Consider the following 25,964-nt stretch of genomic DNA (forward strand, 5'->3'; position numbering starts at 1 on the left):
TTAGGCAAAAAAAACTGGATTGATTCCCGCAGTCTCCACACTAGCCTGAGTCTATCAGTTGAGGGCTGAAGGTCGCTCGCTCCTTTATCCACCCTGAATTTCCCCTCGGAGGCTATAGAGAAGGCTGCTTCTATGGGATTGTGATCAACATAGTTTGAAGTGAATATTTACCCCAATAGGTGTGTGTCTTTGAGGTTATGTGTAGTGAAAATATAAAATATGACAGCGGGATTACCTCTGCCCCTTTAAGTATGTGGTGCAGAGTTGTTTGTGCCTGCTACTTCCATTACATTAATTAAGTCACATGAAGGTAGGTGATGCGCCATATCCTGGCTGCGGGAGTCAGTATTGCCTGAAGGATACATGTCAGTACAGGTTATGCTGTGCTTGAATACTAGTTTCACATTGAAGTCTCTTGCCATACATAAGTGCGCTGACTGCCCTGTGGAAATAATTCCATCTATCAGTGTGTTAATGTGATCAAACAATGCAGGGAATTTAGTGTTGGGATTTTGAAATCATTATTGTAGGAGTTTACTAAATACAAGCTTATGTGGGTCTCAAGTAATACAACTTGAAAGTCGCTATTTGGTTGTTCAAGAGAGCAAACAAGGCCCGTTGTAGTTATGCTTACCCACATGGCTAAGCCCTTCAGTGTCACCACAGACTGGTTCCAGGCACTCTGCAAGGGAGAGCCCGCACTCTGAGGCCAGGAACAATACCTGCTCGGCAGTAGGTGTACTTGCCTCCTCCAGGAGGATGGCAAGCAGGTTAGCATATCAATGCCAGAGGCTTCAAAACATCTGCCGCATTTGAAATGCAACCCTAGCTCCCCCCCCCCCACACACACACACACACACACACACACCCCTGACCTGCAGAACGCCCCATCCTGCCCTGAGACCCATTTGGCACCAGAGCAGGCAGGAAATTAGTTATTCCGGAGGCAAGTTGCACCCACTGGCTAGCCACACCCCTAAGATAGGCTACCTGACGTGAATAGCCAGAGAAGGGTTTCACCATCTTGTTTTTGCTGAACTAGGGACTTCCGGTTCAGGATTATACCCACTCCTCACAGGAGTAGCCACCTTAGAGGTAGGTAGCCCATTGGCTACAACCTCACACTTACCTGAACTCCCCTAAATTGAGTATTTAGGCTTCCACCGATACCAGATCCCCATATTAGACTTCCTGGGAACTGAAAAAGGACAAAGAAGAGACCATACCGCTAGAACCTAGGACCTGCACAGAACCTGGCGCCAAACCCTGATTGGTGCTTGCTCCTTAACAATTGCAAAGATCTGACTCGTCCTGCAGCTGTGCTTCTCCACTTGGAGGGCTGCCTAGCATTTCAACAACCAGCTATCATTTCACTTGAAGTGGTGGAGTCATCCTCCTTTATCCGCAGTCACCGACCACATCCGTCCAGTTCACCATATTGCTGGCCATTCGGCCCACAGAGGGAGCAACACTTCAGGAGGGAGGTCTTCGCGGCTCTAGAGGTGTGCCCCGCCTCTCAGCCGAGTTTGAAGACGCTAGACCCTCCAGGAGCTCCCCTGCACCAATACCAGGGCACTTGCACTAGCCAAGGCTTGTTCCATGTCCATCTTGGACACCACTGCCTTGGAAGCCTTCCTGCACAACAAGGGATATCCGGACCGATAAGACCCATGACCTGAGTGGCCTTGCTGTTTTGTTTTTCTTCCCTCTGCAGATGTAAATGTAAATGTGCTGGACTTGTAAAGCGCACAGCTGCCCGTAAGCGTCCCGGCGCTTGCTTAGGGAACCCATCCTGGTATTCCCCTGTGAGAAACCCCGGCAGGGTGTCCACAAGGTGAAAGCCAGGCATCCCGCCGCGAGGGGCCGTAGTGGAGATTAAGCAAGCTATTGCCCAGAGTCGCAGAGTGTGACCCTGTGAGTTGAGTAGGCACCAGAGCGAGAATTGTCGAGTCCGTGGAATTTTGAGCCCGAGACCTGCCGAGGCAGGGAATCGAACCCTGGTCCACGGTCGATCTCAGCTTCCAGGTCTGCCGCCTCTAACCACTGAGCCACGCTTCTCCACGATCTACCGACAACCGTCAGAGCCTCAAACTCCAGTGGCCAGCCAGCCAAGACCCTCTGCATCTGAGCTCCACAGCCTGGGTCCACAACGTCTGACAGCGTCCCCTTCACCTAAGGGGCCCCACGACCTGAGCACCTCTTTGGGTTCAACGGACTTGTCCTCAAGTCCCCCTCGCAGCACTTGTTTCAAGTCCCATTAGCTTCAACGTTATAGGGCTTGAGGTTGCCATCCCGATCAGCACCTCTGCACCCCGACACCCCAGGACAGATAAACCGAACTGCTGGTGGTATTTTGGACCTAGACCCTCTAGCACCTTCAATCCCAAACGGCACCTGTGAACACCGCTTACAAGTACCTGTTTGCTATCTGTGTTTTTCTCCCATAGGATAACTTTGTAGCGTCCGAGGTTCCTGTCTCAAAACCATTATTCGAGTATTTTCCTAATTTTGCTTTAAAATTGGTGTCTAAATTCTTATACAAACATTATGTATTTTTATAAATTGGTCTTGGATTTCTTATTGTGTGTGTGAACCATTTATTGACTGAGTGTGTACATCAAATGCTTAACGCTCCTCTCTGATAAGCCTAAGCTGCTCGACCACACTACCACAAATAGAGCATTTGGGATTATAGAAGTAAACCCTGTAAACCAATAAGGGTTGTCTGGACTTTTTGCATGGTGTGCCCTTACATTAGCACCACTACATAAAACGTTAGCATCCTATATGGGGTTCTCAATCAACCTGCTTAAGTCACACTGGACTCCTTCACAGAGACTCACTTTCACCTGGCCATCCTGTATACTGTGCACTTTTGTGCCTTTTCTCTGGACCAACGAGTCAAAGGCATTCAGGCTATAATCCCAATGTTTCAGCTTCTGTGCTCTGTCTCAGTGATGATAGCTCTGAGACTTTGTGGCTTGTTAGCCTTCTGTACTCCACTCACTCACCATATCAGATGGCACATGCAAGCTCTGCAGTGGGATCCGAAGTCTCAGTGGGTCAAACACAAGGGGAACCGGTCAGATTCCATCCAGGTGTCAGAGGACACTGCAAAAGATTTGCAGTGGTGACTGCTCGACTGCATTTCAACCGGCATCATACCCTTCTCCTTACCCCCCACTCAGAGCTAATGATAGTGACAGACACGTCATTACATGGTTGGGGAGGCCATCTGGGAGAGGTGGAGGTAAGGTGGCTCTGGTCTCCAGCAGAGACCTGCCTCCACGTCAGCTTACTGGAGCAGCAGGTGATTCGCTTGACAATGAAGTCCTTCCTGCCCACCATCAAAAGGAAACTGGTGCAGGATCTCAAGGACAACACCTCCGCCATGTGGACATACTACAAACATGTCCGGGTGTGGTCCAGGGACGTGTTCCAGGGCACTCAACGCTCTGGAACTTGCTGAATCATCAGGGCATTTCCCTGGTAGTTTTCAACCTGGCAGGATCTTTAAAGGCTAGGCAGACAAACCCAGCAGATGAACTCAGATATCACGAGTGGCAGTTACACCCTAAGGCAGCACCGAGCATTTTCCTGCAGTAAGGAGAACCGTGGCCCGATCCTTGCGCCACCGCCGGTACCCGTTTTGTCCTGCAGGACTTTTTAGTTTGTGCCATTCTACTGTTCATCACTTTTGGAGGTACTGCTTTGGTATCTGCTCTAAAGGTGAGGAATCCGCGGTTAAAAGTATCCATCAGAATAACAAGTTTCTAACCTTTGTTAATGCTCTCTGTGGTAGACACTCTATCTAAGCCTAAGATTCCTCACCATCCTCCCACCTTTCCGTTATGTGGAATGGCCTGTTTTCCATCTAAGAAAGCTCTAGTTTAGGAATCTGCACTGGGTACTTCGAATTTTGCTGATGGGCTCTGTGTGAGGGTGCAGACAAGCTTATGAACAAAATTGGCATAAGCCCAACTTATCACTTCTGGGCCGGAATGGAGTCAGCAGGAAGTGGCCTACCATCACCTACTGGCGTGCAGGAGCACTGCTTTTTGAGGTTATGGATCCAGTCTGGCAACTGGGAATATTCACAAGGTGAGGAATCTGCGGTTACAGTACGAATCAGAAACAGTATAACTTGTTTGTCTCCACCTGAAGGTTGTGAAGGAAATCTTTGATCAATTGGTTGTTTTTAGCGTGTATCTTTTTTCAACCCATTCCAGTTGTCATTGCTCGAAGTACTGTGCCACCCTATATCCAAAGCATTGAGCTTTAGGGTAGGTGTTTCAGTTGAAATTGAGTTTTCTTTTTCACTGTGTTTTTCCCCTATACCTTTGATCCTGTGAATACTGAAGGTCTTCAAAGATTGGGTCCAAGTCATCTCCGCATTGGCAGTGTGTGATATGCAGACTTTTTGCTCCTCTCCCTTTGTCCCCCACTCCATCATCTTCTCAGAGTGGATCTTCGTTCCCAATTTAAATGGCCAGTGCTCCATCCAAATCTCCAGAGCCTACACCTTCATGCATGGAGACTGAGCGGGAACATTCAAATGTTTTCACCTGTCTGAAGGCATGGTGGATGTCATTTTATCCACCTGTCACTCTTCCAATAAAACTGTACTCTGGGAGGTGGCTTAGGTTTGTTGCTTGGTACGCGGACCTCCACACTGATGCCTTAAAGTCTTGCTTATCGAACATCTTGAATTTTGTTCTTTCCATGGCCCAATGAGGCTGCGCTGTGGGTATAAAAGAAATACCTTGTGTACTTGTCAACCTTTCCCTGCCTTCAAGACCAGCTGTCACTTTTCAAATCCCCTATTGTGTTGAGGTGTTTGAAATGTCTAACCAATATGTTCTTACCACTTCTCTTTGTTGTGCCTCAGTGGGAATTAAATTTGGTACTTACCTTTAAATGGGGTCTCCATTTGAGCTCCTACATAGATATCTGTTACGTCTTCTGAACCTTAAGGTAATTTGTATTGCCATTACGTCTGCCAGATGAGTTAGTGAGCTGCAAGTGTTCAGCGTAAGGCTCCCTTTAATACTTTCTTCCCCCAACAAGCTTGTGCTCAGAATCAGAGATGCTTGCCTTCCTAAGGTGGTGACCCCCTTCCTTCTAGGTCATTCGGTCACACTCCCATCTCCCCCCATTCCCTCGCCCACCCACCCTGCTAAGGAGGAGTAGAGGCTGCATAGGCTGGATCATAAGAGGGCAGTCAGTTTTTATATTGACTGCACAATCAATCAATCAATCAGAACATTTGTAAAGCGCACTACTTACCCGTGAGGGTCTCAAGTCGCTGGGGGGGGGGGGAATGCAGCTACTGCTCAAAGAGCCAGGAGGCTGTGAGGAGCCTCCTGAAGGTCATCAGGTCTTGGGTCTGGCGTAGGTGCGTGGAGAGGGTGTTGCAGGTCTTGGCGGCGAGGTGGGAGAACCAATTTTTGTGGGATATGTTGGCAACAAAAGGAGGGGAATCTACAGAATAAAACATTATCCAGATGGATAATCTTTTGTTGTACAATCTTCTACGCTCTGGCCCGAACAGTGCTCCCTGAGGACATTAGGGCTCATGCCACAAGAAACAAGTCCTTTACATCTGCCTTGGCTAGAGGGGTCTATAGGGATAGGTAGCATTTGCAGAGCAGCCACTTGGGTCATTTATTCACAACTATGCTAAGAAATACTTCCTGGATTTTGAGGTGTGGAAGGGTGTAACTGTCCTTCTGCCATTGTTTTCCCGGGGTGTTTTTGCTTGTGAGTCTATTCAAGGGATGAGGAATCTGCAGGTAGAAGTATGCATCGCAAGGAAAAGTTATTTACCTTCAGTAAGAATGTTTCTGGTGGATACTCGGTGTACCACCATTCCTCACTGATCCCTCCCGCCTCCCTGTTTTTTGATGGATAGCTATGAGCCTCAGTAAAAAGATTCCACTTTTTATACTGTTGCCCTACTATGTTCACAAACTAATGTCATTCCTATCCTGCTGCTTCGTTAGTGCAACAACAGATGAGAAACTGATGCGTCGATGGTGGGGTAGCTTTGTAGTCTCTGTGAACCACATGACGTCACTTCCGGCACTAGAGCAAAGCCGGCTCCCCCTACTGTAGAGGGAGAGCTATGGAAAAAAATTCCAGACCAGTCTGGCACCTGGGTGGATATTCAAGAAGTGAGGAATCTGCAGATAGAATGTCTAGAAAGAAAGTTACCGAGGTAAGTACCTTTTTTCTTTCTGTATATCGTTGTTGGCAAAGTATGCCTATAGCTTATTTGTTTACTTAGCTTTCCCCTTCACCCACGCGATCATGTATTTTTCTTTTGGGACTGTACATATTTTACATTTAGCAATACTCCTGTCTGATTAATTTCTAACCATTTTTAGTGCCTCCGTGACCTTCCGTCTGACTTTTAGAACTGTAGTTTGCTAAAGCATATGTTCAGTGGGTGTGCACCCTGCTGCAAATGCAACTTTTACACTCGCTTTTATGACCTATTTTCACAGTTGTAACAGATGCTGAGGCTTTTTAGTGGCATTTGACTTCATAGACTATGATTTTTAGTGCTACAAACTGTTTTCTTTATATTTAGTCACTCTGCTTAAGAAAATACTTTTCTGGCCGAGTTTTATGTCGATTGCACCATTTTTTAGAGTCTTCTTGCTTTAGTACGATTGACTTTCATGCAAATATTGATCTTTACGTTGAAGCCATTGTACGTCCAGCAAAATGTATGCTGTATAGTCATTTATTTAGCCTACCAGTTGTTGGTGTCACACTGGAAGCAAATGTGTTTTGGACAGTTACCCTGGTTCATATGACCTTCTTAAACCATGCGACTTAAGTTAGTCTTCATGAAAAAGAAACCACACCTTCTGTAGTGTTTAACTCTCCAGTGACGCTACCAAGTAACAGCAAGTAAAGTGAAATAACAGCAAGCTTTTTCTCACAAAACCTTTTGTTATTTACTCCAGTACGATCAAGCAACTGTGGAGTACGGAGGTAAAGCATATGTAGGTCGGGCAAGCTATTCGATTCTGATAGCTTCCAAAAGTTTTCGATCTGACAAAATTTTTAAGGAAAATGCCTAAGGATGCAAATTTCAACACAGTTTTTTTTTCAATTTCAAAGGGCACCTTTACTACGAAAATTATCCATGCCGAGAAACGGATTTTAAGTGAAGTGTATGTTATAGCACAGTCGAGCTCCCAAAAAGCATCATGTAGGAGCTAGAGCAGTAAAGAAATCCAAGGGATATCTGGCTTTTCTATGGTTTTGGCATGTTCTAAATCCTACGGCATTACCACGCAGGGTCCAAACCAGGATTTCCTTTTCTGGCACAGCGTAGAACCGAGCGCCCGTTTTAGGTGCCTTCAGGCTATGAAGTGTTTAATTGAACCCGATATTTCCTTGGAGTTTGTGCTTTATTTTCAGATAGTACTGCTCAGACACAGTGAGCAAGGTTCTCCTCTTTCTGGACTGTGCTATCATCCGTCATTTGTGTGTCTTTCTGCTTTCTCGTCCTAAGTTGGGCGGGTATACCCAGACGTAAGTCCTGGACTCACTGTGCCACTGGATTCAAGCTATCCTGGCTGATGAGGGGTGATAGCTCGAAACCGCTCCCAGGATCCTTGTTTCTGGTCCAGGGAGGACCTGGCTTGGCAGTTCGGATTGGACTGTTCCCATGAGGAGCAGGGTCAAGAATGATTTGCATACAGCTCTGTCGAAACTGGGGTGGCATGGTGAGCAAAAGAATGATGGATTCAACCCGAATCTCTTGACTGGGGGTGAATGTTTGATTTGTTCCGCATTCCATTCATCATTTGTGTGTTTTGCTGTCTGAAAGAAAGCATGAGATAAATATCAGATTAAATTAAATTACTTTATGCACCGCAAGCGCATAAAGCAGGAGCCCCACTTTGCGCTATGCCAGAAAAGCCCATCATTAAATGGTCCCAGTAATCCACAATATTGACCTAGTCCAATAGCACTGTCTTTTTTGTTTCAAGTGGTTGAGTTCTTTTTCTATAAGTCTTTTGTCTGCTCCTCTCAGGGGTTGTATCTCCAACTTGAATATTGTTTTGCATATTTGTCATGATCCGAGCCTATTTAGGTTGATTAATTCTGTGGTTCCTAAGTTTATTGATTAGGACACATTTTCTTCTTCTCAGACTACATCTCCAGTTGTTTCATCACTTTGATTTCTGCTTTTTGCTTCTACTCTGTCGTCCATTTCTCTTTTTTACTCACTTGTCTAGGGCCATGAAACCGTTGGTGAACAACCTCTCTATAAATAAATGTAATATAAACATGACATTAACCTAGAGACAAAACAAAGTGATAGATGAAATTGCTTGAATTATTCATAACCTTGTAGAAAAGTGGTAACTATATGTAAATCAGTCTTGGCCACTCCCAAAAGGAACAATCAGTCTTGTACCATAAGACAACATGCCCTCAAAATGAGACCACAAGCAGCCTCACAGGAGAGGTCACTCGATTTCCTACTGCAAAGCGAGCTGTAGGTGCCGCTACTGGTCATACTTAATTCACTTTTGGGAACTCACTCAGGAAATGAAAAAGTGATGGCTAGACATTCTTAAATCAATTATCTGAAAGCGACCATTAGTTATATATTTCTTACCTTAGAATTACCCCCAGACGTTTGACTGGATCCGGAGACATTTTTTCATAGCAATACCCCTGCGCATTGTAGGTGGCGTCGTTTGACTCGGCAGTCGGCATCGTGGTCGCCGGGATGACGTTGTGGTGTCTACTTAGACGCCGCCCCTGCGCGCTGACGTCAGTTCTTCCTTTCCCGCGCCAGCCTGCGCAGATCCGGAGACATTGTGCCCCTAGTCACTTTTTGACTAACTCTTTTTTCGAATTTTGTTGACATCTTTTTGGTGCACAAGGGATGTCAAGTTGTCGGCCTAGTTTCAAGCCCTGTGACTACTGTCACAAGTTGATGTCGGTCACCGATCCGCACCTCATGTGCCTTTGGTGCCTGGAGCGCCACCATGACCCAAAGTCGTGGTGCGACTGTCGGGCCATGAACCCGAAGTCTTTGCGGGAGTGGTCCCAAAAGCTTCTGGAGGCCCAGCAGTCAGCTCCGTGCCGCTCGAGGACCCGGTCGAGAGGGAGGTCGCGGGACAGGTCGCCGAGTCACCACAATCATTCCTCCTCAAAGTTTTCGTCATTGGGTAAGTCAAAGCACAAAAAGAAGGCGAAGAAGCACCATCGCTCTTCGCCTTTTCCCCGTCCGTCAGCCAACGCGGGACGAGTAAGGTCATCGTCCTTCAGCTCCTCCCTCTGAGCCTGTTGGGTCGGCTCCGAGCTTTCCTCCCTTCCCAAGAGCAGGAGAGACCCCTGCCCAGCTTTGTACATTTTACAAAGCCCTCCACTCCATCTTTGGGCAGCCCGATTCCGTTGACGTGTCTTCTGACCCCTTGGTCTCGGCTGGGGGTTCTAGGCCATTGATGCTGGCTGCTCCGGCCCGGCACCACAGGGCCCCCAGGGAGCCAGGCTTTGATCCGGACCAGTGTCTGTCGACCTCACAACACCTCCTCCGGCACCGACTCCATTGACGACTACGACACACGCTCTGATGCCGGTTGTGTCCCCAGCTGGCATCGACCCTGGCCTCCCCCTCGACTCGGACACGGAACCAGCGCCGACCATTACTTTTGTACTACTGTTCTACCCTGGCGTTCCTTATCGCCCTGAGTGGCAGCCAGAGGAAGGTGATGAGGACTGGGAGGGGTCAATTGACCCTTTGGCAGACTAGCTTGAAGAGCCGCACTGGAGAGAGTAGTTGGGTGATGCTAGTGGTCAGGATACCCCCCAGAGCTTGGTATGCTTTCTCCCCTACCGTGGCCACGAAGAAGGGAGCATCCTAAGCTGTGGTGTTGCATAGGGTGGCTGAGGCCCTAGTACTTGAGCTTCCTACAGTCGACTAACCTCCTGACTGAGGTGCTTCAGCCATTAGCGGCCTCTTCAGAGCCCCTGCTGCCGTTCAATGAGGCCCGCACAGACATCCTTCTGGGCACCCGGACCAAGCCCAGCAGAGGATCTCCTGTGGATAGGATGATCGCCCGACGCCACCGCCCGGCTCCGGGCGACCCATTTTTTCTCCCAACACCCTACCCCTGAGAGCTTGTAGGTCCAAGCTTCAATGCCCAATGGCGCATTCCCTGCTGCACCCCCAGATAGGAAATCAAAGAAGCTGGATCATCTTGGGAAGATGATGTTTTCTTCCGCCAGTTTAGGACTGTGGTTGGTGAACACCGCATGTCTCTAGAGCTGTTACACCCACTCCGTGTGGGACACGGTTGTGTGGGTGCTGCCACAGTGCCCGAAGGAGGCTCGAGTCACACTCTCCTGTGCAGTTACAGAGGGTAGAGATGCAGTAAAGTTCACCATTTGATGTGGGCTGGACACCGCCGACTCGCTGGGTAGAACAATTTCTACGTCAGTAGCCCTGAGGTGCTACGCCTGCATGAGGTCCACTGGCTTCTTCGGGGATGTCCATTCTACCCTTTTGGACATGCCCTTTGATGGCCGTCGCCTGTTTGGCGACAAGGCGGACAATGCGCTCAAGCTCTTTAAGGACTCCAGGGCTACAGCCAGGTCCTTGGGCCTTGCAGCTACTTCACGCCCCACACAATCTGCCTTTCGCCCCTTTCGTGGCTACGGAAGGGGTGTCCCGCCACGTTCCACCCAGGGTCACAGGCCAGCGAAAGCTACCCAGCCTCTGCATGGCCGGGGACGTGGGACCCAGCGCGGTGGGTCTGGAGGCCAGTGGGTGGGCCAGTCCACTAGTGCCCTCTCTGCAGCAGCCTCCAAACCTTCCTAGTCCGACCTTTCAGGGCCACCAATTGCCAGTGGGCGGCAGGATTCGCCATCACCTCCCCCACTGGCATTACATCACATCGGACAGGTGAGTTTTGCAGATAGTCCAAAGGGGCTACACCCTCCCCTTCGAGATTTCCACTCCCTCCATGCCACAAGTATTCCATTGCACGTCTTAGGATCATTTGTCCCTTCTCCGTCAGGAAGTTACAGCCCTTTTTCCCAGAAGGGCTATCGAGTGCATCCTTCTACCAGAAGTAGGTTGTGGTTGCTACTCCCACTACTTCTTGGTGCCAAAGAAGGACAAAGGCCTGCGTCCTATCTTAGACCTCAGGGACGTCAACAGCTTCCTCCGGAAGGAGAAGTTCAAAATGTTGACTTTGGCTCAGGTTCTGTCTGCCCTCGACCATGGAGACTGGATGGTAGTGTTGGACTTGCAGGGCGATTATTTTTACATCCCCGTCCTGCCGACCCTCCAGCGTTACCTGCGGTTCACGGTAGGCCACAAGCACTTTCAGTTTACTGTGCTCCCATTTGGCCTTACCAGCACCCCTCGGGGGTTCACAAAAGTGATGGTGGTGGTCGCAGCTCATCTGCGCAGATCAGGGGTTCCAGTCTTCTCCTATCTCAACAACTGGCTGTTGAAGGCGAGCTCGCCCCAGGCTGTCGTCTCCAACCTCCAGACTACGGCGGACCTCCTGCATTCGCTGGGGTTCACTATCAACGTTCCGAAGTCGCACCTGATTCCCTCTCTGAAGCTCCTTTTCATCGGAGCGGTTCTGGATAAAGCGCAGTTTCGTGCTTATCCTCCCGAGCAGCGAGTCTGGAGTATTCGCCTATGATTCCAATGTTTCAGCTTCTAGCCCGGATTTCAGTGAGAATTACCCTGAGGCTGCTGGGCCTCATGGCCTCCTGCATGTGGGACCTGAAGTTCCAGTGGGCACAGCATCAGGGGAATCTTTCCGATTGCGTCCAGATCTCGGAAGGCACTGCACACCAATTGCAGTGGTGGCTACGAACCAGGATTGGGTCAACAGCAGATCCCTCTCCCTTCCTCAACCAGAGTTTACAGTGGTGACAGATGTGTCTCTTCTGGGATAGAACAGCCCCATAGGAGAGGTGGAGGTTAGAGGCCTCTGGTCTCCAGCGGAGCCCAGGCTCCACCTCAACCTTCTGGAGCTCTGGGCGATTCGTCTTCCACTGAAGGCATTCCTTCCCTCTGTCAAGGGAAGAGTAGTGCCGGTGTTCACAGACAACACCACTGAGGTACTGGGTTTTTAAGAACCGGCACAGAACCGGTAACCCAGCGGTGTCAGGGAATCAACACCCAGAGACCTCGGGTTCTTCCTGATTCAGACCTACAGAAACTCAGAGTCTTCTAGGTGAAGTCAAAGATTAGTTTATTGGCTGCAACCAAGGTAGCAGGGTCCTAGAAGTACAATACGGGTATATTCTCAGGAGACTGCACACTTTCACGAAGTCAGGCTTCTCTCTTTATACATGATATTCGGCCTTGGGCAAACATTCTTCGAATTCGTGGTATGTCATTTATAGTTACTGGTTACAAAAAAGAAAAGCAGAGTCATGATGACATGTACATATTTCACGTCGTGCTGCCCATAACAAATCATCCGGCAAGGCCCAACATTTCATCAGATATGGCTGGACCCCCAATAAAAACGGTCACCTCCCCATCATAAAGCAAGTGAAGAAAAGGAGTGGAGAAAAGATGTGAGCGAGATATGGCAGGTGTGCGCGCTGAAATGGTTTTATGGCTGGTTGAGCCTAGATGCTATCTTGCTCGGCCACTGGGAGGGAACTGACTTAACGAGTTCGGCCTGGGGCAATGGTTCTAACTTGTACTGAGGTCAGGGAGAAGTCGATTAAGGAGTATGTGTCCTTGTGGAATCAAATTCAACTGGATTAAGGCCTATGTAGAGGGCAATGTGTAAATGGGAGCCAAGGGTTCAGAATGTAAATGACGATTTCAAGGTGAAATCGTCACTCGAACACACCGAAAATTCATGTACATGATGTACTCGTCATTCTCGGTCTTTTGATACCAAATTCGTCATATTTCGATGAAGTTTTATTTCTCGAGTCCGGAACTTTTATACGAATCCAGATTTTCAGAACCTCACCACCGCCATGTGCTTCTGCAACAAACCGAGCGGGGTGGGGTCGTGGACCCTATGTCAAAAGGCTCTTCGCCTTTGGACATGGCTGGAACGTCAGGGCATATCCCTGGTGGTTCAACACCTGGCAGGTTCCCTGAATGCCAGCGCGGACAAACTCAGCCACCGGTGCATGATGTACCATCAACGGCGTCTTCACTCGGAGGTGGTGTAAGGTCTCTTTAAGCAATGGAGGGGATCCTGGTTAGATCTATTCGCCACCAAAGAGAACGCTCAATGACAGCAGTTCTGCACGTTGGAGTTTCCAAGGCAGCACTCGCTCGTCGACGCTTTTCGTCGCAATTGAAATTGCGGCCTCCTGTACACCTTTCCGCCTGTACCACTTCTACCCAGAGTGCTGAGGAAGATCAAGGGTGACCGGGCCCAAGTTATTCTTGTGGCTTCGGACTGGGCACGAAGAGTCTGGTACCCCGAGCTCTTGAGCCTGGCCATCGATCCTCTGATCAGACTGCCTCTTCGGGAGGATCTTCTGTCGCTGCAGCAGGGAACGGTTCTCCACCCGAACCTGTCCACTCTCCACCTCTTTGGGTGGAGATTGAGCGGCGACAGTTGACAGCTTTCGACCTTCCTCGCGCAGTCTGTAATGCGATCTTTGCAGCCAGGCGTCCCTCCACTAAAACGGTATACGCCTGTAGATGAAAGAAATGTGTGGCATGGTGCGCAGCAATGGCTGTGGATCCCCTTTCTGCCCCTCTTTTAGAGAGGTTCTCCTCTTCATTCTTTATTTGGCCCAGCAGGGCTCTGCTCTGGGCACCCTTAAAGGCTATCTTTCTGCCATGTCAGCCTTTCTTCGCCTCCCTGATATGCCTTCTCTTTTCAAGTCCCCTATTGTTAACAGATTTATGAAAGGCATTACTCATCTCTTTCCTCCTAACCCTTTTGTAATGCCTCAGTGGGACTTGAATCTTGTCCTCGCTTATCTTATGTGTGCTCCCTTTGAGCCACTACATAATTGTCCTCTTCGTTTCCTTACTTTGAAGACTGCTTTCTTGCTTGACATCACCTCTGCTCACAGGGTGAGTGAGCTTCAAGCCTTATCATCCAGATCTCCCTTTCTTGCTGTCCATCCGGATAAAGTAGGCCTTCTTACTATGCCCTCTTTTCACCCCAAAATGGTTACCTCTTTTCACATAGGTCAGACCATCACATTGCCCATCTTCTTCCCACCTCCACACCCGTCCAAAGAGGAGTAGAGACTCCACCGTCTGGACCCAAAATGTGCACTGTCTTTCTACCATGGCCGCACTAAAGACTTCTGGTTGATGATCAACTCTTCGTAGGTTATGTGGGCGCCAAGAACGGTCGGTCCGTGCACAAACGTACCATTTCTCTATGTATTAAGATCTGTTATTCTTTGGCTAAAAAGGAACCTCCAGTAGGACTGTGCACCCACTCTACCAGGGCGACGACAGCTACTACTGCTTTGGGACGTGGAGTTCCTCTGTTTGATATCTGCCAGGCAGCCACATGGGCATCCCTTCACATGTTTACTAAGCATTACTGACTGGACATTCAAGTCCAGAGAGACGGCTTTTTTGGCCGTTCTGTTCTCCAGGACTTGCTGGTGTGAACTTAGTTCACAGACCCACCTCTGGGGTTAGTATTGCTGGGGTATCTATTCTAAGGTAAGGAACCTATAACTAATGGTCCCTTTCAGAAGAACAAGTTACTTACCTTTGGTAATGATCTATGTGTAAGAGACATACATTAGTTATAGATTCCTTACCGCCCCACCCATCCTCCCCGTTATGCAAACTGATTTCTAGGGATAGGGACTCTCTTACCGGGCCCTAATTTGGTGAACCAGTGGTCAGTGTTTTGCATGGCTCTGCGCTTCTGGCGTGGAAAGTCGTATCAGAACTGTTGTCAGCGCACAGGGGCGGCTTCTAAAAATTCACCACACTGTCATCCCAGCGACCACGACGCCGACCACAAATGCGGAGTCGACTGACGCCATCTACCGACACACAGGGGTGCAGCTATGCAAAAAATTCTCTGGACCCAGTCTGATGCCTTGGGATAATTCTAAGGTAAGAAATCTATAAATATTGTATGTCTCTTACAGATACATCGTAACCAAAGGTAAGTAACTTGTTCATTTCCACGCAGCTTTTCTGTAGGCATATTTGTGCTGACGATTTAATCCCTATGGACATTTTTGTGCATTGGACAAAGTATTGCTCTCCAGTTCTGTGAAAGCAAACCTATTTCTGATTGACTTGTCTATGCTATGCACGCAGTAAACCAATGTGCGCAGATTGGTATCCTGGGATGCCAATATTGGCCTCATGTATCGGTTGCCCCTTCTGTTTGTGTTCCTAAACAGCAAGGGTTTCTCTACTAGTTCAGTACATTTCCACCACACTTGTGGGATCTCTGTTTTTTTTTTTTTAAACAAAGTTTTATTGACAGATTGCACATCAATTGCAGCACTCCGCACACCAAAGTCAACTGCACAGTAAATATAAAGCATCAAAAAAGTTGCAATCTATACATCATTTTGAATGCAAATGATTCATCAAATATAAGTCGCCCCCCCGGATCCCCCCTCCTCCACAACTCCCTCCACCCCGGATCCCACCCACCCTGAACGCACAACGTCATCTCGCAGGTCCTCCAATGCAAACTATCATCCAATGTAATATGTATACCCTCCATATGGCTTTCTTATCCCATCTCCTGATCCGGTTCCCGGTTTAAGGGTGGTTCCAGCCAAAGACCCCTATACTCCGCCCATCTTTTCCATATCTTGATGTCTCATGTCTCACCTGTGGCCTATACACATTTTCAGCTGAAGACCTATCATAGGCAGGACTACTCTAATATTTCCCCACTGTTGCCATCGCAGATCTTAGAGTCTTATGTGGAGGAAGAGGATTCTGAAGAGGATGACGGAGATAATGAAGGTCCCTTTGGAATTGCACGCCATCCATCAGAATTGCACATAAAATGCCAGGATGAGGATGACGAAGAGGATATGCAAGAACATTTCTACCAAGAGCAGTTGTCTACACCCTTCTATAGACAACCATACAAACCTCCACGTTTGGAGGAGACAAGTCATCTCCCTCCTACTTTGATACAGGATTTGCAAGCCATGTTGGCAGACTATCGCCAGAGGTTCCCACCGACACCATCCACGCAAAGTGTACCTCAGGTACCAGCGGACGTACCTGCACCTCCTCCACCGCAACCTCCAGTGTCACCAAGACGCACTGAGGAACCCACGCCACAAGGAGATCAGGATACTTCCTCTTCGGATGAAGATGGAAGAGAGGAAGGTGAGCTGCCTCAAGGCAACACGCCCACGGATCCACGGGATGATTGCATAATACCCATGCCGTCTCCTCCTTTGCCACAGCCCTTCTGATTCTCTGCCGGAGGACATTGGAGGCTTTCATAATATCATGCAAAGGGCTGCTACAAGGTTTGAACTGCCAATTACCAATGAGTAGTTGGACTGTTTTTTACATGATTTTAAAGAGGGGTATAGGAGGATCACAAGGGCCATACCCATTATAGACTTTATTTGGTAGGAAGGATTAAAGATTATGAAGACACCCGCTTCTATCCCTGCAGTCCTTCCTCGTATAGAGAAAAAGTACAGAGCACCATCAGACACTCCATCCTGTTTGGTGCGTCACCCACGTCCGGACTCTGTGATATCTCAGGCCGCTCAACAGAGGTCCAAGAATCCGTCACTCCAATCTCAACACCGCCGGATAAAAAAGGCAGAAGATTGGACCTAATAGGCAAGAAGTTTTCCATCAACGCTGCATCCTCTATCAAGGCAGCAAATCCTCTTGCGATTCTTGCCCGCTATGACCGACAGATGTGGTCGGAGCTGTCGGAATTCCTGGAGTTGATACCGGAGGACCGTCAACAAGAGGCACGGAAGATACTGCTTGAAAGAGAAAGAGCAGCTTCAGAGATAATAGATTGTGCCTTGGACATTGCGTATACTAATTTCCGCCAGTTAGTGGGGGCTGCGGTGCTCAGACGCCAAGGCTGGCTTAGAGCAACCTCCTTCAGACCTGAGGTTCAAACTAAAATCCTCGATATCGCTTACGATGGGGACTCGCTCTTTGGTAAGCATATAGATGACGCCTTGCTTGCCATCAAAACTGTTACTGATACCGCAAAATCGCTTGGTACTCTATAGTACAAAAGAGGTTCTTTTAGAGGAGTGAGAGGTCGTGGCTTTTCTTCTAGAGGAAGTTACCAAAACCAACAGAACCGGCAATACCAATCACAGTACAAGCAACCGTATTACCAGTCATCATATCTTCAGTCTACCTCCATTCAGTCTCTCGTCAGGGAGGAAGAGGAAGAGCAAACAATCAAGGACGAGATTCAAACAAGCGTCAATGAGTTTTGCCGGACGCCAGTCCAACATCCTTTCCTCCCTGTGGGCGCGAAGATCTCTGCATTTTACCATCAATGGCGGAGCATCACATCGGACTGGTGGGTCCTCGAATTAGTGGGAAAAGGGCACACTCTGGAATTCCTAAAGAAACCACCTACGACTCCGCCCAAGGGTCCCCCTCCCCCTCGTCTTCACTTACTGTTCAAAGAGGCCTTAAACATGTTTCGCAAGAATGCGATAGAGAAGGTTCCAATCTCGCAGAAGGGAAGAGGATTTTACTCTCGCTTCTTCCTGATAAAGAAGAAATCGGGAGAGTGGCGCCCGATTCTGGATCTGCGCAGGCTCAACAAATTCTTGAAGAAACCAAGTTTTCGCTTGGTGACATTGGCAGATGTGCTCAATTGTCTCAACAAAGGCGATTTTATGGCTTCTCTGGACTGGGAAGACGCCTACTTCCATATCCCTATTCAACCCAAACATTGCAAATACCTCCGTTTCACAGTGGCTGGCGTCCACTTTCAATTCAAGGTGCTTCCATTCGGGCTAAAGTCGGCACCAAGAATATTTACAAAATGCTTGGCCCCAGTTTCTGCAGCGTTGAGGTCTCAGGGAATACAGGTGTTCCCGTACCTCGACGATTGGTTGCTCAAAGGACCATCGAAACAGATCACAAGACAAGCGGTCAAAAGCGCCCTTTGTCTATTCTCAAGTCTGGGCCTCACTCTAAATGTGAAAAAGTCACAATTACAGCCTCTACAGGTATTAACCTTTCTGGGAACCTCTCTGGACACCCGAAAGTGCAAAGCATTCTTGTCTCAGGAGCGTCAGGACAGACTTAGAAGACTGGCAAAGCAGATCTCCGCAAAAAGTCACTTTCTGTCTGGTCGTATGCGTCTCTTCTAGGGATGTGCTCTTCAGCAATCAACCTAGTTCCCTTTGCGAGACTCAGGATGAGGCCGCTGCAGGAGGGATTACAACAACAATGACAACAACTAGGAGGAACGTTCGACGATCGCATAAAGGTGACACCCAGAATGAGGCAAGCTCTCCAGTGGTGGTCTAAAGAAAGCAATCTGTCTCCGGGCCTCACATTTCTTCAAGCTATCCCGGAATTCGTTCTGACTACAGATGCATCAATGGAGGGATGGGGAGGTCATCTTCAGGACCTCCAGATTCAAGGCCGATGGTCTCATCAGTATCGGCAGAAGCACATCAACAGTCTCGAATTAAGAGCCATTTTCCTTTCTCTGCAAGCGTTCCTTCCGAGAATTGCAAATTCATCAGTACTGATGCGTACGGACAATACCACCAGCATGTTTTACATAAACAAGCAAGGGGAACGAGATCTCTATCCCTATCGCAGGAAGCTCAAGAGATGTGGGAATGGATTATACAACACGGCATAACACTCAGCGGAGCACGTGAAGGGGGTTCAAAACTCCTTAGCCGACAACCTCAGCAGATCCCTCACAGGTTGCCACGAATGGGAGCTAGAACAAGAACGGGTGACCAGACTCTTTCAAAGTTGGGGCACACCAACTCTAGATCTGTTTGTGACAAAACAAAACAGCAAATGCCTGTTCTACGCCAGCAGATTTCCACAACGGGTGTCAAGAGGCAATGTCCTGTCCATGAGATGGTCAGGAATCTATGCATACGCTTTCCCCCCGATACCGTTAATACCAAAGATTCTGCAGAAGATGAAGAGAGAACATTGCACTCTTCTCCTCATTGCTCCTCGCTGGCCGAGGCAGTACTGGTTCCAAGAACTGCTCCTGTTATCTCAACAACCTCCAATTCGTCTCAAACCGACTCTGTCCATGCTGTCAAGGGAAGGAGGTCAGATTCTGCACCCGGATCCTCAATCGCTGCACTTGCACGCATGGCTCCTGACTTCTTAGAGTTTAAATATCTCCAAATCTCTGAAGACTGTAGAGCAATCCTGTCTCAAGTCCGTGCTCAGAGTACTATCAGAACGTACCGTTTCAAATGGAAACGCTTTTGTTGCTGGTGCAAAGCAAATAATATTCATCCTCTTCAAGCTCCACCTGAGGATAATCTACCTTACTTACTTTCTCTAGCCAAGGCGGGCCTGGTATTCTCTACTATTAAGGTGCATCTGGCCGCCATATCCCGATTTAGAAGAAGTTCGAACAAGCCTTCACTATGTTCATCTTCACTGATAAAACAATTTCTGAAAGGATTGTTTCGAGCCTTTCCTCCAATTCGTCTTCCTGAAGAACCGGGTTTTAGAACCCAGCGGCGCCAGGGACACGCCCAAAGTCTTCGGGTTCTCCTGTCTTGGCAAACAGAGACACGGAATACTTCTAGGTGGCGTCAGATATCAAATTTATTAGCTGCAGCTAGTAACAGTAATCTCAGCAATACAACACGGTGTACAACTCAAGAAACTGTTCAATTTCATAGAGCAAGACATCACCTTTTATACACAATATTCTCATTATAAATGTACACCCACTGCGCAAAATTCTGACCAATAGGACACATTTTCTAACTGAGTATCACATTAACAAAAACCCAATTTACAGTAACCCAACCCAAAAGTTAATTATTAGGACTGTCCCAAATTCAATCTTTGCAAGCCGGACAAATTTATAATTGAAAGCACTACCCATGTAATGAAAAGTCGTAAGGAAAGAAACAATTCAGATGCTGATTAGGATAAGTTATGTGCAAGGAAACTAAAGGTTAACGAGGTCCTGAACATTGATTGGCAATCTCAGACAACGATCAGCCAGAGAAATTGGCTTTGTGAAGGGTCAGTTTCAGTTGAAGAGGTCAGCGTCCTGCAGTTTGCAGTTCACTCACAAGTCAGAAAAGGGCCTGTTTAATGCATGCATGAACAATGAGGCCCATGCAACTTTGTTCGTTAGGTTACCTCCACGGCCTACGTGAGGGCAACACAAAATGGCGTTATGAACAACGCAAACAAAATGGAGTCCGGTCCCGAAAACCACGGAACCTCATTCCGCCTCCTGAATGGGACCTCAATATTGTCTTGTCCCAATTAATGAGGAGACCATTCAAGCCTATCCATAGATCCTATCCTATCCTATCCATAGATCCTTTCTCTTCCCTAGAGCAGAATAAATGGTAGAGCAGATGGTGGAACTGATCTCAGCGCCAGGATACCCGCTGGGTGACAGCTGCGCTTAATAAGCATTAAAATACATACATACATAGAGCTGAACTGAAATTCTTAACCTGGAAAGTGGTTATTTTACTAGCTCTCACTTCAGCCCGGAGGGTTAGTGAAATTCAGGCTTTCACCATTTCAGAACCTTTCGTACATTTTTCAAAGGATTACGTCACATTGAGGACCAATCCGAAATTCATTCCAAAGGTACCGTCTCAATTTCACTTAAACCAGCCGGTAAAGTTGAAGACCTTTTACCCAGATCCTGTCACACCGGCAGAAAAGGCCCTCCGCTCTCTTGATGTCAAACGATGTCTAAAGTTTTACGTTCAGCAAACTAAGGACATAAGAAAATCTAACCAGCTATTTGTTGCTTATGGACAGGTCACGCTAGGACAAGCTGTAACTAAAGCAACTATAGCTAGATGGTTATCCTCAGTGATACAATTCTGTCATGAAAAGGCTAATAGACCTTTAGTCAGAAAGGGCTGAGCGCATTCCACCAGAATGATGTTGCGTCGGCAGCTTTATTTGCTGGAGTCACGCTGGAGAACATTTGCCGAGCTGCTGCATGAAAGAGTGTCCATACGTTTACAAGGCACTACTGTTTGCAGTCGGCATTACAGGATGATACAGCGGTTGGAGAGGCGGTGCTACAGCATCTTCTTCATGAAGGTTAGACTCTTCTAAGGTCTCTTACATTATAGGGATGTTATGTAAATATGTATGATCTACTGTTATGTTCTGTTTATCAAATGCTGTCTTTATTATTAAAGATAGTATAAGAAGGTTCTTCTGCATATGTGTATACTTATATTGTAGTGCTCTATAACCTTCCGGTTGTGTGGGGGATAGGTACAATTACGGTTTGTCTCCCACCTTCTGCTAACGACAGATATGACTTTACTGCTTGCTATTCTGATTCAGGCATGTGAATCTATGAAAGATACCCCAATACTGGATAAGAAAACAAGTTACTTTCCTGTAACTACAGTTATCCAGTATTGGTATCTTTCATAGATTCACATGCACCCACCCTCCTCCCCGGCAAGGCAGTTCTTTTTTAGGTATACATACTTCTCACTTGTGCTGGGAAAATCTGAGGAGAACTGCCTCTGTTGGGAAGGTTCTAGAGGGTGCTGTCAGCTGATTGGTTGGAACTACTTTTCAGTTCTTTTTACATAATGAGGTAGATAGGCTGCTAAACTTTGGGCCGATTTGGGCCTATAATCTTTTCAGCCTACTACAAATAATTTTATAAGGCACTGCTATTGTATATATTATTACCGTGGGACTCCCGCCTCGACGACGGGGAATGATTCAGGCATGTGAATCTATGAAAGATACCAATACTGGATAACTGTAGTTACAGGTAAGTAACTTGTTTTCTTATTTGTTTTGTGTTTCACTGCAACAGACGTTTTAAATATTCTTGAGACGTCATGATGCCTTTTGGCTTTGCCATATCATGTTCCTATAATGGACATTTTTTTCCGCAGAGTAGACCCGCCCAATGTTTTATTTCACAATGGAACGTTGATCTTAACCAATCACCTTGCCACACTTCTGAAGATATCCTGTCTTTTTGGGTTCTTACCCAGAGCTTGAGTCTTTACCTGTGCTGATGTACAGAATGCCATAAAAGTGTGCATCTCTTGTGATTGCTCCTTTTGTATTGGTTTTTATTAATCACACAAATAGTGTCATTGTCATTGTAATGCTCAGATTCCAAATATGCAGTTCTAATATTTAAGAATATAGCACGAGTGTCCTGTTATTGATTTGTGCTTCAAGGAGTGTACTTGGTCACCAGTGGCTGGAGAGTGGGAGACCAACTTCTTCCCACGACTGTATCATCCTACGCTGCTGGCTGTCATTTTCTGAATATGGTTGACTTTGCTGCTCCAGCCCTGATGTTTTGCATACTAAGTGCTGCGCAGACCCATCTGTGTGTGGGTGGGGCGGAGGGGGTAACCCAAGGTCCATCTGCTCTTTTCTGCAAGAGTGCGTTGATGTAAGATTACACTAATCTGGTTGCTTGTCAGGACAGGTTAGTGAAAGCAGGCGAAGGGCTGAGATTTGGAGGATGGCTCGCTCTACAGAAAAGCGCAAGCTGCTGCTCCTGTCCACGCCATGTGAAGTGCAACAGGACATGCTTACTGTCTGCTTTCAGTGCTCCAGATTGCCAGCTGAAGTGTGTGTAATGATACACACACGCGCATACTCTGATGCATGAGTGCGCAGGCGCCATTTCATACCTAGTGATCACTGTGTACTGCAAACCATAAAGATAATCTCTCTGCAAAAAAAAAGGAAAAAGTCGTTTTGCTTCAGTATTTGGTCTGGTATCCTAACGCTACTTAATGTTGCTAGTTTTCTTGGAAGATGTCTTAAAATGGCGGCCTTGTGCACCTGCGTGCGCATCCTTTTTTACGTTGCTGTCTGTTGCCACGTCTATTCCTCCACCTCTATTCCTCCACCTCCTAAGTGACAGTCCTTGACCTTGCAGGTTGAGCATCCCATCACCGAATGCATTACTGGCCTGGACCTCGTCCAAGAAATGATCCGCGTTGCCAAGGGTTACCCTCTGAAGCACAGACAAGAGGACATCCCCATCAACGGCTGGGCGCTCGAGTGTCGAGTCTACGCCGAGGTAAAATGGGTAAAAGAGGGGGTGGTGGCAAAGTAGTTATGTCAAGTTTGTAATCCAAAGTTTTTCCCTCTGATAACGCACAATTTATAGATGAAAACTGTAGATATAACCATAGAACAGTGTCTCCCAAACTGAGGGTCGCGAAAGTCCAACCAATAAATAAAGATTCTGAACTTACTTTTTCACATATGCTGCTCTTCAAAGATAGAAGTCCAGGGGCGGCTCAGCCCTCCATGAGAGGGGAGGAACTTCGTCCTGCTAAAACAAATACCCCAGAACAGCTGGAAAATAATATGGTAATAAAGTATATTTATTAGCATTTTATTTTTCAGCAACCTGTGCTGTATGGGGCAGGGTAATTGCTGCTGAGTTGCAGCAGGAAACTGTGCACTTAAGTTTAAAATGTGAATGTCTCTTTGGCGGGCTATCTTGCGACGGCCAGCCAGACATGCACATTTTAAACTTCTGTAACCTAGCAGTTTTAGACAGCTGGGTAAGAGAAAGCACAAACCTCCAGCGCTCTTAAGAGTCCTGAGAGAGGCCGCTACCTCCAATCCTGATGCTTTTCTCATAGTGTGAGAGGCAGCGCCAGGATTGGGTAGTGCAGTTTCCTGGGTCCGGAGCTTCCAGGAGCAAATACACCCGAGCAGGGCACAAGTCGTAAAAAAAGAAGTGGGGGGACGCTGTCACTAGAAGTGACGTCACGACAGGAAGTGACGTCACGAAAGGTGCCGAGCTCCTCGTCCCAGAGAGGCCAAAGAGTGAAGTCAGCTGTTTGGCAGCGAGACAGCGTCCCCCCGGTAAAATAAGTGGAGGGACGCCGTCCACCCGCGTGGTACCCCGACTCGAGCCCTACACCCGAGCGAGGAGGACCTCGTGTGGCAAGTCAGCAAGCTAAGGGCCTTTTTTATTTTATTATTTTAATGCCTCATGTATTTTGCCCGCCCCAACACCTAAAACACATGCCAGCCACTACTGTAAACCTCAATTGTCAGGCTATTTCTTCTGACAAATTGCTGCTTGTGTTTAACAAGAGGACTGGTGCTTACAAAGTCCTCTCTCTCTACAGTCAGAGAAAGAAAAGTAAAGTGAATTATGTGGCAATCTTGCTGGGGGACAGGGAGTTTGAAAAGAAAAGCTACAGGTTGTCATTTTTTGTAACACACAAAATGTAAAAACATGTAAATGAACTGTACACATTCAGCAGTTAAGAAAGCAAAAATGAAGTACATGTTTTTGTTATTCTGAATTGTGATAGAAAAACTTTTAAGAGGATCAAAACAAATCAAGACACTTTTCTTGGGAATGCTGAAATGATAAAAATTAATTGCAACCTGATTTCCTCACATTATCATTCCTGTGCAGTGTAGTTTTATCATTAAAGCTGTATGTCTGTGCAACTCTAATGGCCATTTCAATGGAAAATGTCCTTTCTGTAAATGACTGTGCTCTACCACACGTTGCTTTGGTTACATTAAAAAAATCGCCCGCCTCAGATCCATTCAAGTTAGGTGGGTCGCGAAAACATGCCGTTATAAAAATTGGGTTGTGGTTTTAAAAAGTTTGGGAAGTTATTATATGATGTCCTGTTACGTTTTTAAACGGTTCCTTATGCACTTGATTCAATAGCTCTACCGTTCAGAATGCTTTTAATATTCTTCGCATGCGACCAATTCTCAGATACCTTTAAAGTATTTCTGGGAAGCCATTGAGAATTTGCAACTAAACAAATTGTAAGTAATGTGTCCTCTTAGCAGTTTGCATTTTAGTGCGTAGCAGTAAAGAATATGGCTTCCCTCCTCCCATCATGGCCAGCAGTTTTCTGCAGTGAATGGAATGAAAAGTTACCAGTTTGAGTCTTTTAGTGGTGGTGGTGGTGGTGTTCGATTGAGGCGCGTGCACCAGCGTCTTTTAACTCGGGGGGAACAGCATATGGTTTGACATTGGCCGTCAAGGACAGAAACGCTTTTGGGTGGTACATGCCCATGTGTGTTTTCGTAGCCCGCTAAGTGGCGTTTTTCCATGTCCTTTCAGTTCTTTGTGTTGCCTCTGGCATTCTAAATGTCCCTGTGTCTGTTTTGTCTCGTCTCATCTGACACAACAGCAATTTAAAACTTGTTATGCTAATCGCAAGATGCGTGTTAAACACTTGAATAGCGGGGAAATGTGTCACTCTTGGCTATAGTAGCTCTGAGGCACACCAAGGAGCAACAATAGGGCCTATTGCAAGCAAGGTTAAAAGCACTTATTCGAAATGGAGCTGCCAGTGTCTTTTCAATCCCCCTCCTGCTTGACCTTGTTTCCAGTGCTTTATCAATGGGTGTTAATGCTTGTCTTGTTTGAATTTCATTGCAGGACCCCTACAAGTCCTTCGGCCTGCCTTCTATTGGTCGTCTTTCCCAGTACAGAGAGCCCCTGCATGTTGACGGAGTAAGTTACACTTTCCCTTCTTACTGAAATGTACTTTGGAATGATGTACCATACAGATGGTCGCTTGTTTTCAGTGCTTTAATTTGCTCATACCATTTGAATCACATGACTGCATACTGACCAACATCTTCAAAGCGGGAAATTTGGTGTTCATTAGAGAGCTTTTTCAATCTCTGGTCTGCTCCCGTTGGAATGTTGTCCGGAACATGGGGGGGAGTATTTGGAGAACCCTTAAAATCGCAACGATAGGCTCTCAACGTTTTCTGTGAGTAGTTGCACGATTGGCTTGGGTTTTAGTTACTGTTATAAGTT

At 47.2% G+C, this 25,964-nt stretch overlaps 1 protein-coding gene across 1 annotated transcript in view; it reads left to right on the forward strand.

Moving 5' to 3' along the window:
- The window catches only part of PCCA (propionyl-CoA carboxylase subunit alpha), a 2,354,189-nt gene that overhangs the window by 911,372 nt on the left and 1,416,853 nt on the right, over positions 1–25,964 (forward strand). The window contains exons 13-14 of the mRNA XM_078657621.1: positions 23,079–23,222; positions 25,578–25,652. Of these exons, the coding sequence (XP_078513747.1) occupies positions 23,079–23,222; positions 25,578–25,652 (219 nt within the window). The remainder of the gene's footprint in view (positions 1–23,078; positions 23,223–25,577; positions 25,653–25,964) is intronic.

The sequence above is a fragment of the Lissotriton helveticus genome, chromosome 8, assembly GCF_964261635.1.
Source record: "Lissotriton helveticus chromosome 8, aLisHel1.1, whole genome shotgun sequence".
NCBI lineage: Eukaryota > Metazoa > Chordata > Amphibia > Caudata > Salamandridae > Lissotriton > Lissotriton helveticus.